Raw genomic sequence first — 21164 nt, forward strand, 5'->3', positions numbered from 1 at the left:
CACTATCAGTCATTTCCAAAAAGTTATGTCAAACTGCACCTTTTCCCTTGAATCTGAGTCATAATCCATAGTCTCAACAATAATGGATTTATCTTCCCTTAAAAAATTAAAATATGATACCTCACAGGTAGACAGTGAGGAATGCTACTGATATATCAAGACACATAAAGTCATATTTTTCTGACTAAATAATTTTAGCTTGCCTCGCTTTTGCAATAGGTATATAATCGACACTTCCCATCCCCTCTGATTATTCTTAGTGAAATAACAACAACAACAAAATGCTACCCAGTATATAGCAGTGTTAGAGAACAGAGAAGATGGCTTGTTTGGAATAAAGGACACAAACATACAGACACACGCTCATCCATGTGCACTCATGTGTGTGCACACACAGATAAATAAACAACAACAAAAAGTAAAATTAAGAAGGCAGAAGAGGCAAGGAGAGGAAAGAGTGCAGAAATTAGTGCTTCATAAATTGTTAAATGGAAATAAATTGGAGGTGTGTAAAATTTTTAAATGACTTAATATTAGCCTCAAAGTAGTTATTGAATTTTGGGACATCCCAGTACAGTGAATTATGTCATTTTGATTAATTTAGCAGTTACTATTGCTGTAAGGACAAATGGGACTGAGATAGAAGAAGTGGTTAATATTGAGGGAGATTTCTCTGCATATTTTTAAAATTCAGCAAATATTCTAACTTGCATTTATGGTGGCAGCATTAAAAATGATTAATTGGCTATGTCTATGTCTCTTAAGGGTGATAATTTATTTACCTTTCATTGTGATTAAATGTTAGAGTATCGAGTGCCCAAGATAAATTGACCAAATTGATATTTAACAACTACCAAATGGGACCATTAGATCAGAAGTCTTTAAGTGGTGTATTAGTAGGTCACATACACAAATGGGCAAACATTTATATATATATATCAGTTTCTGTTGATATATAAATTTTTTAACTTTTAACAAATAAAACAAAGGGGATTAAGAGTGTTTACTATTAGCTATATGTGAGCCCCTATACTAGCTAGCATCATATGAAATTCCTTTTCTCTCTAATTCTTAAGATATATATATATATATATATGTATATATATATAAAATACATGTTATTAACTCATAATAATTATTTTCTGGAATGAACTACAAATGGTAATGACACTAAAATAACATTTAACAAAAAAAGTAAAAAGGGGATATAACATTCTGAAAATAAATATTCGTTCTCTGTGTAACAGGAACTTAACACATAGTCAGTGACATCAATCAGAGGAACGGTTTACTCTAGAACCCCAAATTACAGGCACCCGTAATGAGGCAGTTGCCCTTTCTCTTGTTTGTGGTGCCACTCAAAGCTAGTTATTTGGCAGCTTGCCTTCAGCTGGTTGCTCTATGTGTAGCTGAAACAAACAAAAAAAATATGACCCAACAGCCAATAAAAATATTAAAATAAAACAAAATGGGATGGTGAAAAATGGAAAAAGCCCCCTTCCGCCCACCACCCTCCAAAAAGGAAGAAGTGTAGGCTATAGACGAAATCTTGCCAAAAAATGTTAGAAACATATTTACTTTGAGGGATCCAACTCTACTAGCAACTCCTTTGCTTTCATCCGGCCGTCTAATTTGCTACAATGAGGGAAGATGGGTAAAAAAGACAGAATAAAGAAAAAGTGAACTTAAAAATTTTTCTAAACATTAGTAAATAATACATGCAAAAACATCAATTGACTCTTTGAGATACATCTTAGGAGGCCAAGCCAAGGAGTTAACTAACCCAGAGGCTATATGACATGCTCTGCAGATAGGTTGGTCACTAGAATTCAGTCTTTGTTATGACACTATTCCTAAGATGAGGAAATGGGCACTTACTTTTGGTTATCTTGGGGAGTTCTCATGAAGCAGTATCTGGAGTAGTGTTACATTTGCATTTGGCTTACGAAAAACAAAGAATTACAAATATACCTGTGCAGAAAACTTTGTCTCCTTTAGTGTCTATTCCATTGTAATATCAGAAAACATCAGTGCTATGACTAGAAATACGAGTGTTCCTTAAGTGGAAAGATCAGTCCTGACAAGCATCATTCTTGACAGGTGACAGAATGAAGCTCCTCTGCTTGTTAACCCAAGCATTGAGGTTGTTCAGCTGTCACTGAGATTCCCAATTAAACAATTGTGCTGCCCAACCAGAAAATTTTAATGCCAGACCAAAGTTAGATACATTTACTCCCTCAAAGCTTTCAGTTATTTCAGTTATTTTTTCCTTTTGGGTAAGATAGGAAAAAAAGAAAAGTAAAACTGCTATTTTAAAAATTTGTTTCACCTCACTGTGTAAATGAGAAAAGGAAGATTCTAAACCCAAAGTGTTTTATTAGATTAGGTATAAACTAGAAATCCCTTTGCTTTTTAATAGAGCTGTAACAATAATATTTTGGTTAAAGAGGAAGTCAAACTAAAAAAAGAGTAGGGGGGAGACTGGAAGGAAGCTTCAGACCAAGTGCTTTTACATTATGCATTCCTACATGTGCAGAATGACGGTCTCCATTCAGACCAGCATAGCTCAAGTTAGTTGTGATTCTCTTGCTTGTGTTAGGAGACAAGTGATGAAGTATCAATTTGATGCCAAATTCCCAGCGTTAAAGTCCTCAGGAAAAATAAGAAATCTGACCGTGCTACAAATTATAGTTTCTGGGGACAGGCTATAGATTGTCTTATCCCTTTTAGGACATCTCTGATAGCATAAGTAGATTGCTTAGGAATAATACTGAGAAAATTGGATTTTCACTTTGAGAACAAGCATCTTGATCCATAAGAATTCTGTCAACTTTTGGTTTTACTTGATACAGTTTTTACTAATTCTTCAACATTAATTAAATATTGAACCCTAAAGATAATCACTGATTCTTACCCTTCTTGGTTGAACAGAGTTCTTAAATTTAGAAACAGTGGATACTAATTAGAAATGGAAACAGTCTATAAGAAAGGGCCTCTGGATGGACAGTGAGTTCATGTTATTTAGTCATTTTCTTATGTTATTTTCTTTGATTTCAGAGAACATCTTTATATCAAAAGCAGGATGTATATGTATACATGTCCCTGTGTGTCTGTTTGTCTATCTATCTCATTTATGGAAGAAATTTTATGTTACCACATTAATGTATGAATGGAATTTTTCCTAAATCATTTCAATTCCAAATGCAGGTGCAAGTACAGAAGCTTAAAGAATGAAATATAAGAAGAGAAAAGACAATCACCATTGAACTCTGAACATGAAAAACAGACTATATACCAATTTACACAAAGACTTTTAGGAGCAGACAGCTCATCTGTCAATGCTTGACACCAATTTTCTGTATTTAAATCTGATTTTGTGAATCCTTAACTATCGTAACAGGAAGACTTTAGAAAACCAATGTGGTTATCAAAGCCACAAGTGGTTGTAAATCAAGTGTCATGTGATTTTTTGTGGCTCCTGATACAGGTAATTATCCCTAATATTGAAAAACTTCAGAAAGAATATGAAAAAGATTTGTCACATATACTAAAATTTGAGTTGTAGAGAAAAGTCAAATCAATAGATTTTAAGACATAATGCTCTCATTTATGCTAGTCAACCCTTAATCATCAATTATGATGGAGTAGTAAAAATAAAAGAAATTCACAGCTAATCCAGATACCTGATTACTATTTTTCTTTTATTAGAATTTAAAAGAAATCACAAAAGATTAGCATTTGGATAAAATGAACTTTACTCTTCATGATAATTATAAAAGCCTCACATTGTTAGCTAATTTTATACATATTTTTCTATGAGGCTATAAACATTCTGTATCAATAACTAAGAGAGGCTAAACTGCAAATGTTTATACTACATATAAGATCACTGCAATATAAATGAAGTTTGAGAATTGGATGTAAAGAATTGTAGGGATTACAGGCTGGTTGAGATTATTAGTTTATAATAATGATATATGAAACCTGAAATGTTACCTGCAAAACAAAAAATATTATAACTAATGATTTTTGTACCCTGAAGAAATCCTTTTATGTAAATATTTTTACTGAGATTGTTAAGACATAAATCGGAGGATCAAAATCATTTCAATCTTCTATTCAGCTTCTCAGTCTAAATATATTTAACAAGATATCCATTAAAAATTGTCTGAAAAGATTGCACTATATCACCTGTTTTGCAACATTCTGGGAATATTTCTTTAGGAATTAATTACTGGGTAATCTGTCCTCAGGAATTAATTACCAGGATGTGGTCACTAAAGTAGTGAAATGACTGCTATTTGTATTCACTTTTTAAAATAAGAGCTTGAGGGGCTTCCCTGGTGGCGCAGTGGTTGAGAGTCCGCCTGCCGATGCAGGGGACACGGGTTCGTGCCCCGATCCCGGAAGATCCCACATGCCGCGGAGCGGCTGGGCCCGCGAACCATGGCCGCGGAGCCTGTGTGTCCGGAGCCTGTGCTCCGCAACGGGAGAGGCCACAGCAGTGAGAGGCCCGCGTACAGCAAAAAAAAAAATTAAAAAAAAAATTAAATAAGAGCTTGAATTTTAGATATATCATGCAACAAAAGAAATTGCCTGGATGCTAACACAATACGGATTGTTGATTCCCTTTGATTTAGCTCAGTTCTCCAAAACTGAGCTCACTGTAATATTATTTCCATTATTAACAAAGCAGAAAATTACCCCATCTCACCCTCATCTCTCTTGCCAATAATAAGTAGTTGTAAGTGTAATATTTTTTAAAGGCAAAAACAAGATTTTGGAGTAGAAACCCAACTTTACATTGATTTTTGAAATAAAATATGAAACTTCAAGGAATTTGGGGGTTGTAGAAGCCACTTAAGATAGGCACCCATATCACTGGATGTATGCATTAACACATCTCTTTAGCTGCAAGATGTTTGGTGAAGAACTGTGAGAAAAGGTTATGTATTTTGTGTGTTTATTTTATTGATGAGAGAATGCAGGTCTTAGAGAGGTCCATTAGCTATCTGGAGACATATCAATAAAAAAAGCATAGCTTATATTAAATTCTCTGGCTCTCAGGTCTCTTCATTAAATTTGGGCTCTCATTATAGAATGAATAATGTAGATTTCCCCTTTTTCTCCCCTGATATATTTTGTATTGATTTAGATTAAGATTGTATAGATTAAAAAAAAATTTCTGTTTGTTTGTCCCAGGGATTGAATTGTTTTATTTTTAGAATTATCTAACTTACATTCAGAACTACCCTGAGAGACAGACATTTTTAATCCTATTTTATTATGCCAGTTTCTTTTTTAAAGTATGGGTATCAATGACAGGAAAGAAAACTTTTTTTTTTTAGAAATTGTTTCTCTTCCAACCAATATCACTCAGTACATATTGGTACAGCTATAGATTGCTTCTGGTAGTTGTGACTGGAGAAGGAGGTTTTAAAAAAAGTTTTACTTGAGAACTCAAAATTTAAACAAACTCTTGTAAATAAAGAAATTCTTTTGGGGATCTGGTTAATATTTCAATTCACTATATTTCAGCCCTTCCAGTAAAACTGGTGTTTCATTGTAAAACAATTCTGTTTCATTTGTGACTTATTAAGGCAAAGTAAAAAAGAGGAAAGAAAGAAACGAAAGTAAGAGAAGCAATAATTCTATAAGTGTGTCAGGGAAAAATAAATACTCTAATGCATTTCTGGAGAAAGGCAAACCAATAAAAGGATAGAGAAGTTCAAGGAAATATTGCAAAGAATAATGAAGAATTAAGTCAAAAATTAGAATCTTGGTATTAAGTCACAGCTCTACCAACTGCCCCACCCACTTATGAAAAATTTTTATACTTAGGAAATCCTTTATTTTAAAGGCTCCGATTTCTAATCATTTATTAACATTTCAAATATTTATTTATATTTTATTGTACATTTATAATTTTGATCCCTAAGTTTCTATAATAGCTTTGATTCCAAAATAATACAATCTATTCAAAATTAGACTTTTAAGGAAGTTATTTCCTGCCCACTAGCAAGAGAATAATTCAATCCATGCTCTTTTTCCCCAAGTTTCATATCTGTCTAAAAAGAAATAATGAAGCCCATCACAGGTATGGTATAAAAAAGTTATTAGGCATTTTGAAATAGATAAGTTTTAAATAGTATATTTTTAAGAATTATTTATTATTTGTGTAGGAGATAGAAAAAAGTTTATTTTCAAACTTCCATTGAAATATAATTTTCTATCCAGCAAGATTTAGAATGGCTTAGCCTGCATATAAGGATCTGGTAATGACGAGGATGGATGTCTTTTGCCTGCTTTTCAGATTAATGGCAAATCTTCATAAAGCCGACTATTTGTTTGTGTTTGTAACTCTGTTTATACCAGAGCCTGTCTACATAACAAAACAAACCAACAAAAACTTATATTTTTCTGGTTTAAAAAATAATATAGATTATAAAATAACCTGTAATTTAATCCCTATGCAATTCTGTTTACTACTTTTTAAAACTACGTATTTTATTTTGAGCATTTTCCTATGTCATTAAATATTCTTAAAGATATGATTTTTTAGGTTATATAAATAACTCATATATATATATATATACATATTATTATACAAGTTATTTAACCATAGACATTAAGGTTGGTTCTAATTTTTCATGAATATGAATAATGCTGTGATAAATAATCTTGTACATAAGTCTTTCATGTCCTCTTTGATAAAAAATTTCTGGAAATAATATGATTGGTTAAAACATAAAAAAATTTTTTATATATATAGTTTGCTTGCAAGGTTATACAAATTTATATTCCTACTAGTGTGACTAGGAATATTCATGTCACTGCTCATTATAGCATGGATGATTATAATTTAAAAATAGTTATCAATTTGACTACAAAATTTTTAACAGATTTCTGTGAGGGTACATTTTTTCCCCACATTATTTATTTGCTGAATTTAATTCTTTTTATGAAATGGCTATTCCTGCCCTTTACTCATTTTATTTCTTTTTTTTTCCCCTATAAGATTAGAAGAGCTCTTTTAGGCTATCAAAGCTTTGATAGTTTTGTTGTATTTTTTTTTTTCTTTTTCACATCTGCTCCACTATAAGATCCTTGAGGTCATGGTTAGTAACTCTATGCATTGCTATATTCCCAAAACCTAGCACAGTACTTGACATAATATGTACTAAAAATATTCATTGAATGAATTTCTAAATTTAATGTGTGTTTTGTCTTTAATGAAAGTAGGATGAAAAGGGAGAGGAGATAATTCTGAAGTTTGGGGCAAGAAAATACATGGCCAATTCTAGAATATGTATCATTTAAAAATATAAAGATCTAGGAAATAATTTAGTTTGGTATATGCTGTCTATTAAAGTCATGAATGAGACATGGCCCGTTAACTATATAGATTTGAATAATGGCTATATCTAATCAATTCTGCTGGTGAAATAATGATGGCACAGATTATTTTTGTTGAGCTGCTTTTACACAAAACATACCCCAAACCTTTAAAAAGAAGTTTATAGGAATCAAAGATATTAAATTAACTGAAAGCTAGTATTCTTAATTTCACTATTCCTTGTATTTCTACAGTTCTCACTTCCCTGTCATCCTATAACTTAAACAAAATGCTAGTGAATACCAAGAGAAATCAATATTCCACTTAACAGAGACAAAGCTTGACCTAAATGAGAAAGATCTTAAACGAAGTTAGAACGTTTTCACTTCATAATCTTTAACTTTATGTAGTAGCATGAAATGCAAAAGCTGAAATAAATAAATAAATTATTTTACATTAATTGGATATTAACATAATATCAGAGAGAAGGGCTAAAGAGAATGATAATATTTATTCAGTCAGTGTAGAAACTTATTGCAAAGGAACAGAATTATAGGTCTAGAAGGGACTTTAGAGGCTACTTAATTTAGTGTCATGATGTTACAGATATAGAAACTGAGGTTTACTAGTTCTAACAAAGCTATAAAGTGGCAGACTAGGGCTGATACTCAATATTTGGTGCCTGATAGTGCAATACTTTTACATACTCAATACTGTTGACTTTTCAAACAACTTTGGATCCATAATTTTTTAAATATCTGTCAGTAAATCTGTCAAAGGCAAATACTAAAGACTGCTCCTTCCAGAATATCATTAAATTGAATTCATGAGAATGCAAAAATGATCTCTACCTGATATCCATATGAATTATGGGAACCATGGGCCTAAAAGTTTGGCATATACTTTCAACAAAGGTAGAATTAATACAAGTTGCTAAGTTTAATTAAGAGAAGATTCTAAAACACTTCACTTCCAGAAGACTATCACAACATTATATTTAAAACTAGGAAATAGGTAACAATTAAAATATGCAAAATAGGGACTGGTGAAAAAAACTATGCTATACCCACAAATTTGAATAGTGAACAATAATTGATATTAATGTTGTAGAAGATAATTTAAAAAATGTAAAGATGTACATGACATAGAAAGAATGTTACTAAATGAATGAGATAGGTTAAAATATAGTTTCATAACAATAGCTAGTATTTAGTGATCGTTTCTTATATTTCAAACACTGTAGTAAGTGATGTATATGCATTTAAAAATTTAAATTTTGGGCCTCCCTGGTGGCGCAGTGGTTAAGAGTCCGCCTGCCGATGCAGGGGATACGGGTTCGTGCCCCGGTCTGGGAGGATCCCATATGCCGCGGAGCGGCTGGGCCCGTGAGCCGTGGCCGCTGGGCCTGCGCGTCCGGAGCCTGTGCTCCGCGGCGGGAGAGGCCACAACAGTGAGAGGCCCGCATACCGCAAAAAAGAAAAAAAAAAAAAATTTAAATTTTAAAACAACCCTATGAGGCAAATAGTATTATTATTTTTCATTTTACAGATGATTAAGGTTATAGAGTTGAAGTAACGTTCTGAAAGCCACACATCTAGTAAGTGATAAAGCTGAGATTCATTGCTAAGCCTGGAGACCCTGGAACCAGAGCTCTTAATCACTGCCTTGCCATCATGATTCATTTATATAAAGTATTTGAATGCATAGGAAAAAAAACCAGAATGATATAAGCAAAGTTATAACAGTTGTTATTTATTAAAGGCAGTCTTACAGGAACTCTTTTTTTTTTTGCTTATATTAATTTTCTAAAATGAGCATGTATATTATTATTTTTAATAAAAAAAAGACCATGCCACTTATAGACTGTCTAAACTATAAAACTGTTAACTTTATAGCTAATAATTTCTGGTTAGCTATATCTTCTCAGGCTAGCTAATCAAATTTCTTTGGTAACTCAGATTTCAAAGTGGCGACTGTACACTTCACAGTTAAGTTATTCTTAGTTTCAATGATAAATATAACTCTGTGAGCATTAAATAATAAGAAAAGGATGGGGGGAATTCCATTTTCAATTTTCATTGTACATAAAGGTAGAGGGGACACTTAATCAGATGAATGAAAAACAGAAATCAATGTAAAATCCTGTATATTTAGCAGAATGTCAAAGAACAACCATTTAAAATAATTTGTAAACTCAAAATTCATAGCTAAAATATATTATTACTATTTGATTTTAGTTTTCTTCAAAAGGTGAACAACTAATTTACCATACTGGATAGTGTCTCTGCTCGTTAGAAACGATATGAAAACAATCCTTTTTTTGAAGTCTCAAAAATCTGCTTGCTATCAAACTAGAATAAATAGAAAAATAAATATGCTGTTATAAATGAGGAGAAACTAGACAATAAGAATGTGAGTAGAAATCAGTTACTCAAAAGTCTATAGGAGCCAGGCATTTAATGCAAATAAGTAAAGTAGGCTGGAGGGTATAAAGAATGCCAGCTGAGTACTGATATATGTCGTGCTGGCCCAGTAATGTCAATCTGATTTTTTTAGAATAGCTGAAAATTGTATTTTTATTTAAAATCTCACCAATTTTAAATGTTCCAAACTAGTTATAAAAAGAGAAGTCATCCCCAAAGATATTCTTAATAAAATTATCTTCCATCAACTAGGTTATGACTTAAAAGAGGGCTGTCTGTGCACCTATAAGTAGAAAGGAGACCCTAGGGAAACATTAGTTACTATACAAATATAGAAGTAGTATCACATTGGAAATGAGTAAAGTTAGCTGGGAATTACATTTTCTGGTTGTATGTTCAAAAGACTTTGTGAAGTCTTCTATTATTTTGAATCAGGGAGGAGAAACTCTGTTCCCTGTCCTAGAATGAATCTGGATCAGAGTGTCAAGAGTGAATCATTTATATTAAGCATGGTACCAGTGGTCATTTCCCTAAAGAATAAGAGCTCTGGAATGAGACTACCACTGTAACATGGTCTAAGTGAAAAAGAGAACACACATAATTTTGACCCAGGATGTTTCCAAGAAACATAAACCACTCTGCTCATTTGATTATACTAGCAGTTCTTTAAGTGTGGTCCACAGACCTGTGAGGGTCCCTGAGGTCCTTTCAGGGGCCCACAAGGCCAAATTATTTTAATAGTAATACTAAGACATTATTTGTCTCTTACACTATGTTGACATTTGCACTGATAGTACAAAAGCAATGGTGGGCTGGTACTATAGTAAAAAATCAAGGCAGTGGATCCAAATAGTGTGAATAGTTATTGTATTATTCACCACTATGTACTAACAGTTTAACACTTTCCTCAATGAAACAGTAAATACTAACTCAATTTAATTAAAACTTGTCCCTTAAGTGTGACAAAATGGAAAGTATGAAATAAAACACTTCTGCTGCATAACAAAGAATGACAGTTGCCTCAGGTTAAAGTACTTGGGCAATAGTTTGAGTTGCAAGCTGAACTAGCCAGGTTTTGCACAGAACAACATTTTTACTTGAAACAATGTCTGACAAACTATGACTCTTCAGACTTAGATGTCTGGTAGACATTTTCTTGAAAATGAATGAAATGAGACTGTCAATTCATGGAAAACAGACAGGATTTGTTGGTTTTTTTTTTTTTTTTTTTGCCGAAGAAGAAACTCTACGTTTTAAGCAAAAATTAGAACTGTGGAAAATGTATATCACCACGAGCTTGAGAGCTTCCAATGCTTCTAAGGTGTTTTTAATGAGCTTGGTGGTTATATTAATTAAAATGATTTTGGATATAGTCAACACTTGGAAGAACTTATATTTTCCATGTGATAAAAAAATGTTACAAAATCATACCTATATATAAGATCCATTAAACGTTCAGGACAGACCAATGGATTTTTTTTCCCCAGAACAAACAACTTTTTATTGAAGTATAGTTGATTTACAATGTTGTATTAGTTTCAGGTGTATAGCAAAGTGATTCAGTTATATATATATATATATATATCTCTACATATCTATTCTTTCTCAGATTCTTTTCCATTATAGGTTATTATAAGATATTGAACACAGTTCCCTGTGCTATAGAGTAGATCCTTGTTTATTTTATATACAGTAGTGTGTCCAACGGATTTTAGTACATAGGAGTATGAAAATGTCCTTGACAGCGTTTTAGATTCTACGCTTCAACTAACTTTTTTTTTTTTTTTTTTTTTTTTTTGCGGTACGCGGGCCTCTCACTGTTGTGGCCTCTCCCGTTGCGGAGCACAGGCTCCGGATGCGCAGGCTCAGTGGCCATGGCTCACAGGCCCAGCTGCTCAGCGGCATGTGGGATCCTCCTGGACCGGGGCACGAACCCGTGTCCCCTGCATCGGCAGGCGGACTCTCAACCACTGCGCCACCAGGGAAGCCCTATGCTTCAACTAACTTTTAATAGACTACCAACTGAAGAATTTTGATGTAGTGTCAAAGAATATCCACAATTATAAGAAAATGTTATTAAGATAGTCCTTTCTTTTCTAACTACGGATCTGTGAGGTTGGATTTGTTTCTTCATATTCTTCAACCAAAATAACATATCACAACAGATTGAGTACAGAAGCAGATGTGAGAATCTAGCTGCCTTCTATTAAACCAGACATCAAAATGAATATGAAAAAAAGTAAAACAATGCCATCCTTTTCAGATTTTTTAAATTTTGGAAAATATTATTTTTCCCATAGCAGTATTATTTATATTAACATAGAAAGGTCTTATTATTCTCATTTTGAAGCAAATAAATAAACATTTAAAAAATTTCTAAGTTTTAATTTTCAGTGCAGTAAATATCACCACCTATAACTCACATAAACAAGCTATTTGAGGTCCTTAATAATTTTTAAGTGTGTAAAGGGGTCCTGAGACCATTAAGTTTGAGAACTGCTGGATCTGACCAATACGTTGAGAATATTATTGCTCAATAACCAATGCCCCCATGGGACAGTTAACTTTGAACACAAAAAGACTTACATTTTTATGTCCAGAGGATGTATTTTATTAAATTAATTAATGTTATTAATTCAGTGTTTCCCAACCTTTTTGGTGTTTGTTGACTCCACATGTAGAACCCATACATTTCTACAATGTCATTAACTACTGACCAGTTGTTGATATAGCATTGTTGACATGACTTCAGACAAAAGCAAAGAAACTTGATGTTTAGTGTAGTCTTACTGATTTTATATAGGCTCTCAAAAATAGTGGAAAATCATTTGCAGGTCTCAGTTATTGCCTTGGTCTAGGCTAGAATTTTAGAAATTTCATGACATTCTCCAGAGACCTGGGAACCAATGAACTAGCCATATTACACAATTACTCTGATGTTCACAAAGGAAAGTGGTGATAATATGGAATAGTTTGTAAAAACTAACATCACTAGGAAAAAAATCTCAGAGAAAATATTACCCTGATACTGGATCAAATAATGCCATTTTTATATGTAAAGGAAATCACACTGCCTTTCAGACATACACATTAAAAACTTTGAGTTAGGGGCTTCCCTGGTGGCGCAGTGGTTGGGAGTCCGCCTGCTGATGCAGGGGACACGGGTTCGTGCCCCGGTCCGGGAGGATCCCACATGCCGCTGAGCAGCTGGGTCCGTGTGCCATGGCCGCTGAGCCTGCGCGTCCGGAGCCTGTGCTCCGCAACGGGAGAGGCCACAGCAGTGAGAAGCCCGCGTACCACAAAACAAAACAAAACAAAACAAAACAAAAAACAAAAAAAAAACCTTTGAGTTAAGAAAATATTCTTTAACCAGAGTAATATAAATTCTTTTGCTCAAAGGACAATAACAGAAGCCTAGAGAGAACTCATAATTCTGCATTTTGTTTGAATATAAGATTAGACATTATTACTAATTATTAAATGAACACATACTACCTAAAGATATTTCAATATATACATTTTAATTATTTTATAAACTTTAATTAGACAGGGAGAATTTATATTTTCTTCTTAAGAGGAAAAAAAAAAAGAACTTGCTGGTTAGTCTGGGCACAGAATTCTATTCTAACCTTTGAGGTACAAGGGAATATGTGACAAGAGATTACATTTATTCATTTATTTATTTTAGTCAAACTTCAGATGCCTAGGGAATAAAAGGAAAATTGAATTGGTCTTTGTAAAAAATTCTCTATTTTAATAACATCTATAGGGAATGGTGAATTGATTGGAAGTTTGGAATTTTTTTTTCTTTTTTGTTCTGGTCATTATTCTCTACAACAGCCTCTTGATTCTAACAGAGGTGCTGTTGCCTTTCATAATTGAAAATCAGAACTCATTTAAGTTGTGGATCATACTCACTGTAAAACGCAGTTTGTTACAGAATTATTCTTTTAGCAAACCATTTTTGGGAGACTATCACCATTTTAGAACTTGAGTCCTCTAGATATTGCTCATTCATAGAATCTACATACTATTTGACTTTTTTGGCTTAGGCACTACTTTACTTAGGGCAATGAAAGACTAAAATCCCAAGTTTGTTCTTAAAATATACTTCACTGTGTTCACAAGCAAGAGAAGTGAAAATCACTTGTCATTTCAGTCAGATTTCATTAAAAGAAAATATCTGATATGAAAGAGAAACGACTTTCTCCATATACAGAAAAATATTGTGTCATTTCAGCAAATAAATTTTTGCTGGAGACAATGCCATTCTATGAAGAACTGTTTAGAAAAGATAACACCTTGCTGTCCTTGTTAGATTGTGATGTTTGTACTGAAAAGGAAATCCAAACTTGGTATGTTTTACAGATCCTGTTCTCACTATAGCTGGAGAATCTTAAAGGATCAAAGCATAATCTAGGATATTATATTGCAGTGAGCATAAAAAACATGAATTCAAAATAATGTTTAATATTATAGTTGTTGACCTAACAGGAATAGATGCATACATACAAATGGACAGAAAGTTTTCATCTTAAATGCTGCCCCATGATAAAAAGCTACAGAGGGAAAGGTTGGAACTGTTAGTTTTTAATCATAATTTGGTTATTTAACCCTTCTGTGTTTTCACAAAGACTAGGGTAAGTGTTTCTGATGGTTATTCCCAGAGTATTCTGTACTCCTGCTGATAAATCATAGCACTTATTATACTTTGTTATAATTTATAGTTGCCTGTTTTATCTGTTTGTAAAGCCAAGAACAATGTTATTTGCTCACCACTGCTTTCCCAGAACCAGGCAAAGACTTATTTAATAGATTAATAACACTGTTGGGGAGGCAAGGATTACCAGCTTCATCATAGACAAAAAGCTCAGAGAAGTTGAGCAAGTTGCTCTAATGCAGTGTAGTAATTAAGTAGAGAAGTCAGCATTTGAATCCAGGTCTTCTATTATCAAGTCAAGTGCTCTTTCTAGTGCTCATCTTTTAAAACTGTATTGTATTTCCAATGTAAAGAAAAATATTCGCACATATATTTCTACACATGACAGATTGTATGCCTAATCTGAAACACGGAAGGGCGATTTCTATGGGGTTTGGCTAACAGTAATATGTACTAAATTATAAATATCCCATCCAAGATGCAGTAACAATAACAATGTCAAACTCAACTTGTGTTCTAATTTTGTGCTAGATATCATTCCTGGGATGTCTTATACATCTCTTAGATTGAAAACATTCAAAACCAAAATGTATTAACAACTCTCCTTTGCTTTTTCTCTTTTATTCCTTAGTATAGTTAATAACATCATTTACCCATATCTCAAATTAGAAACCTGACTTTCTTTTTGATTTCTTCTCTGCCCTAAATTTTTATGCTATAAAATTAAAATAAAGAATTCATCTAGAACAGATTTACGTGCTAAAACCTACAGCCTTGAAATTTGACTCAGTAGGCAAAGGCCAAAAAAAAAAAAAAAAAAGTCATTATTTAAAATAAAAAAGAACCGATATCTGAAGTTGGATTTTGAAGTCACTGAATTAGGTTATTTATGTACTAATGAAGTTTTAGTCTGAGAGTTCTTGATTGGTGAATACTGCCTGTAACGTGGTCATTTCTGCTGAATATAATTCTCAAAACCTCCACCTGGCAAAAAAGCTTTTGTTTTGTTTTCTTCATCTTTCATGTCCCTGGTGAAATGTTACTCCTTCGAGTGGCCTTCTCTGATCATCCCATCTAAGTGAGGTTTCCCTCCTTTTATTTTCTATCACTACACTTTTTTACTTCTTCTTAGCATGAATTTCAATGTGTCATTATTAAGTTACCGTAAAAGTATATTTATTATAATTTAAAGTTATTTTAAATAAATTTATTTTAAAAATACCTATTTATTTCAATATACCATTGACTAAACTGTAAACTCCATGAGGGCAGAGACTATATCTGTCACTGATATAAAAGTACATATAAAAGCATCTAGTTTACATTAAATTAAGCAGTCTTTTAATTTGATACTTTTAATAGGACGATTAATTTGATTATCTTCACTTCTTTTTAAAAAATAAGTATTCAAACTAATTTTTCTATTATATTACTATTCTGATTCAACCGTAAAAGTTTACTTTTAAAATTACAACAAAGCAATAATTTTATCTTTGAGATTACATTCTGGTGTGGTAAAAATTATTTAAAAGAAACAGAATCTTATTCCTAGACAAAAATACAGAAAAAAATTCCTGAAAAAAAAGATATTCAAATACTCTGTTTTATTTGAATTTACTGTCAATGTGAACAGCTAAGTGTTAACTATGGAAAAAATATCAAGACAAGCCACCTCCTCTCCTAAAATTTTGCAGTAAGCAAATTAACTTAATGTAGAAATTCGGAGTGATTTTTAAAACTGTATTTAATATTCTCTTTGCAATTAAGATGTAATTGCAGAGTTTTAAAAAGGCTCAGGAACTACTATTGTATAATTAAACTTAGCTTAAAATATTTATGTACACAGTACATCACTAAGAGAAAAATACTGTGTCTTAGATAATTCTGGATTCCCATCATTAAGGTCTTAATATTTGGTGCATGAGTAAACTTTTATACTGGATTTAACATTTAGCTTTAATTATCTCCCAGACTTTATAAATGAGTACAACTTATACTGTTGGAGTTTAATGAAGTCAAATAAATTATTTTGTTTTAAAAATTTATAAGATATGGATGAGATTCTTTTACCCAATTTATGTCTTGAGAACTCCATGTTTTCATTCAGTTGAAGATGTAACTGACTGGCACCCCATGTATAAATGTATAACATACATTTTATATCTAGAATGTTTTTATAGTTTTTCTCTGTTGAAGATTTAGGATGTCAATTTTTTTAACTATAAAATTAATATCAGCTATTTTTGACACAAGTCTAAAAACAATGATATACAACAGTTAACACTTTGAAGACTTTGCTGAAAAGCTTGTACCATGGAATGTAAAAACAACTGCACTACACATATCAAGAATTGCTTGAGATTACTTCTAGTTAAATTCAATGATAATATTCATAAAACTCACAGAAAAGCTGGAATTAAGGAAGATAGCTATATAAGTCCTTAAATCTGATGACAGTGAAAGAGCCACAGTTTGAAAAATTACCTAGAGAGCCCTGAAATAAATTTACTGTATAGCCTGATATCTAACATCATATCCTGTTAAATAAGAAGGAATGTTACTGTTAAGCTTTTGATGCCAATAGTGGATCCATCCCATAGAAAACTTGAAAGCACAAATGACTAACTTTGCCAGGAAAAAGCATCACAGTCAAAATTAGGTTTGCTACTCAATTTTTCACATACATGAAGATGTCAGGTAGGAAATAAATGTCTAATCCTCCCCCCACCCCCTTACATGATTCAGTACTTGGGAAAAATTATAAAAAATAGATACTAAGACACTTCCTCCCTCCCCCAAAGGTTGGCATTAAAACTTTCTTTCTAATCAATTTAGATTTGTTTCCAAATATTAGGCAGCAACATTCCAAGTTGAATATGTTTGAAAAAATTTGGAATGATACTAGAGCAGGGAGCTACCCCTGCCTGGACAAGTTAAAAAAAAATCCCTTTGGTGATATTATTTTATTTTGTTAATCTTACTGTTTATTGGCCAGAAACACATTCATCCTCTGCATAAATAAATAACTTCACATCTATACTAATAAGTATGCTACAAAATAATAAGTCTACAACAAAGGAACAGGAGCTACACAAAGTAATACCTATAGCTGTGAGGTAGTAGGCATTTTGAATGAAATTTCTATTGCTCTATTGTTGGCCTAATACGACAATCTGTGAAACATTAGGTGGTAACTATGTTATAGCCCATTAATTTTTCATCGTATTATCTTGCATGCAATCCAATCTTGACAAGCGGAGGGAAATATTGGTTGGTTAGTTTTCCCAGATTCACATAGCAGAGCAGGTGTAAGGTGCCAAGGAACTGTACTTACTTTTGGTGTTGGGCAGGAAGCTGTAGAAAGGCGAGATGTAGCCTGAGCACGAGGAGATTCTGAAGGAGTAGTGCTGAGGGAGGCTGTGTCTCGTGGGAGCACCTGAACGCCACGAGAAATGATGGAGTCTGGAATCTGGACAAGAGGAACAAGTATGGTTTAATATGCTGAAAATACCAACAACATGTAAAATCAATACCCATATCAAACATTTTTTGGGGGGGGCATTCTTTGCTGCTGAGCTCTCAGATATTTGGTCTCACTTACTGTTAGGTATGAATGCATCCAACAATTTGGGATAGGGTAGAAACCTTCAGATTTAAAATATTTTCCTTGGCCAAATAATATTTCATCAAAGCTTTTTTTTTTTTTTTTTCTTTTTGCGGTATGCGGGCCTCTCACTGTTGTGGCCTCTCCCGTTGCGGAGCACAGGCTCCGGACGCGCAGGCCCAGCGGCCATGGCTCACGGGCCCAGCCGCTCCGCGGCATATGGGATCCTCCCAGACCGGGGCACGAACCCGTATCCCCTGCATCGGCAGGCGGACTCTCAACCACTGCGCCACCAGGGAGGCCCCATCAAAGCTTTTTTTATGAGGCAGTATAGAATTGTAGTGAGAAGTAAAGTGTTTGGCATTCATATACTGGCTCTGCCACTTAATAGTTATTTAATTCCTAGATATTTTCCATTTCCCTTTCAGATTCATTCTCCACCCTTCTTCACTCTCTCTGCTTGAAGCTAACCTGTATAGATAGAATCAATAAGCTATTTTGTGCTCTCTGGTTTCTAGCTGGGCTCAGCTAATAGGAGCCACTGTCAGGAAACTGAAGAGTTGTAGGAGAGTAAGGTCTGACATTTATTCCCCTGGCTCCTTCTCTACCAGGTCACCTTAGGTTGGCTAAGATCACAGCCCCTATCAGATGACCCTTGCTTTCGGCTCTTTTCTGGATTCCAATAGCAGATCCCTCCCTTGCCCCATTAGGACTAGGAGTATTAATGATTCCCACTATTACTAGTCCCAGGGTGCTGCATCATGTTTTGTTGCTTTCCCTAAAACCTGCTCAAGCTTTTGTAAATATCATAGTCCTTTATTACTCTTTTCAATTATCCATTTAAGTATGCTGTGGCTTTGCTGGGATACTGATGGATATATTTTTTTAATTTGCTATTTCCTTTATCTAAAAAATGTAGATAATGATAGCATTTACCTCACCAGATTATTGCTGAGGGTTAAATAAGATAATGTATATAAATTATATAACACTTACAAGTAGTTAATACTTAATAAATGTTGGCGATTGCTAGCTATTATATTATACCTATCAATAGGGTAAAGACTGATGTAACTGAATATTACTACTGTAAAAACATATAAATGTAAGGACAAATAATATGGATTATTAAAAAAATATTAATATTTACATTGATTATAAAATTTATTATTTGGGGCTATGCATAATTTAGTTCATGTTCTGGGCTAGTACTAGTGAGTGTAGGTCTTCTAATCTCAAAATGAGAACTTGACTACTTTCAAGCAATTATCATTCAATAAACAAATATTACTTACTATGTGAAAAGAAGAAAACAGCAGCCAGATTTTGTGACTAGAAAGGTGCTCTATATCTTACACACCATCTCTTTCTCACAAAGGACATATTATTTTCATAAATGCTCTTTTATTTAGTTTCCATACCTACATCCTCAATACCAAAGGTACTGCCACCATTTCAGGGCTTAACAATTTATGTGATTTATGAACAATAACCCCATAACTAGGATGAAAAGCAATGGGAATTCGGAGAAGAAAAATAGCTCCATTTGCTAGTATATTTGAATAGTGAATTGCAATAAATATTTTAAAGAAATGGAAGTAGTCTAATTTAGAAGAGCTTTATGTTGCCACTTATGTCTAATATAAAAGGCCATGTATTGGAAAGAAAAAGGTCAAATGTCCCTATTATATTTCATATAATACCACGTTTCTCTCTTTCACAGAAATTACCCATACTTACACTACATTTATATGTATGCTAGTTTGATCAATGTTTATCTCCCACACCAGAATGCATTGTCATGATGATGGAACTGTGTTTTTGCTACTACTGTACATCCAGTACCTAATGAAGCATCCGCACAAAGTAGTATACATGTGTGATATATATTTCCAGACTTACACACACACACACACACACACAATCTTCACCCCCCCAATAAACAAAAGAGTAGGATATTTGAGGGAGAAGGTAACTTTAAATTGTGAGGTACATACTTTTGGGTTACTAGTCTGGAAATACAGAATGAACTATTGGAAATATGAGTCTGGAGCTCAGGAAAAAGTTAGGGATTGGATATACACTTTGGGAATTATCACTGAAGGTGGTAGTTTCAGTCATGCAAATATTTCAGGTCACCCAAGGAGGGCATGTAAAAGAACAAAAGATGACGGCTGAAAATTCTAGGTGATATCCATATTAAGGGGTTAACAGAAGAAAAGGAATTAGGGAAAAAAAACCCTGTAAATGGTATGATGATACAATCTTGTTTTCCTTGAATAATATGGGTTTATATCTATTATCCTGACTTAATTATTAAATAACACACCTTCTCACTTTCAGAAGTGTTTCAGTTTGGAAGATAAATTATTTGGTCTTCCTATCTTTAAGAAACCGCTAGAGACAAAAGAGGAAAATTAAGACAGAGTGAACATAAGGGAAGAGAAAAGAGAAGAAACTTTCAGGAGATATTACAAAATATCAACTACTGGGGAGAAGAGGAGTAAGGTGAGAGTTGAAAAGATGCCATTAGATCTAGCAATTAAAGAAGATACAAGTAAAGTAAAAAGAAGAGAAACGAGTTGAGGAAGCAAGTGGGGATAACAAACCAGGGTAATTGGTGGGAAAAAAAGAGAGACATTCACTAATATTCTTTTCTTTGGTGCTTGGAATGAAGATCTATCTGATGACAAAAAGGGGAAGTAAAAGTGGGAAAGATAACTCTAGAAGAGTCATAAAAATCTGGAAAAATGCACTGATGACTGAAGCATGGAGGATAACTAAGGCGTTGGCAAAGGAAATATCAACCATCATTGAGAATCCAGTTAATACTGGCAACCATAAATTTCCAATTTCATTATGTAATATAGTGTGGAAATAAAATTTCACCCATCTCAAAAAAGTTATGCTACAGACAGAGACTTAGAAATTGTTTGCAGAGATATGATTGTGGAAGCTACAGAAATAGATGAGATCTGAAAGACAAAGACCACATGGAAAGAATACAGCAAGACAGAAAAAGGAGAAAGAAACAGACATTAAAGAACAAAATAGAGGTGGTCATTAGTAACCTAAAAGAAAGCTATTATTTGATGAAGATGGATACCTCAATATAAGTGGTAAAGAAAAAAGTTGGAGGTA

The 21164-nt window shown here is 33.3% G+C and overlaps 1 protein-coding gene across 3 annotated transcripts in view; it reads right to left on the minus strand.

Annotated features, from left to right (window-relative positions):
- The window catches only part of GPHN (gephyrin), a 609285-nt gene that overhangs the window by 212958 nt on the left and 375163 nt on the right, over positions 1–21164 (minus strand). For 2 of the 3 annotated variants that reach the window (XM_060095976.1, XM_060095977.1), the window contains exon 9: positions 17754–17888. In XM_060095976.1, coding sequence (XP_059951959.1) covers positions 17754–17888 — 135 coding nt within the window. Of the gene's footprint in view, positions 1–1578; positions 1636–17753; positions 17889–21164 lie in introns of all 3 variants that reach the window. The other variant, XM_060095978.1, reaches the window with a different exon arrangement.

Source organism: Mesoplodon densirostris, chromosome 4, assembly GCF_025265405.1.
Source record: "Mesoplodon densirostris isolate mMesDen1 chromosome 4, mMesDen1 primary haplotype, whole genome shotgun sequence".
NCBI classification, from domain to species: Eukaryota; Metazoa; Chordata; class Mammalia; order Artiodactyla; family Ziphiidae; genus Mesoplodon; species Mesoplodon densirostris.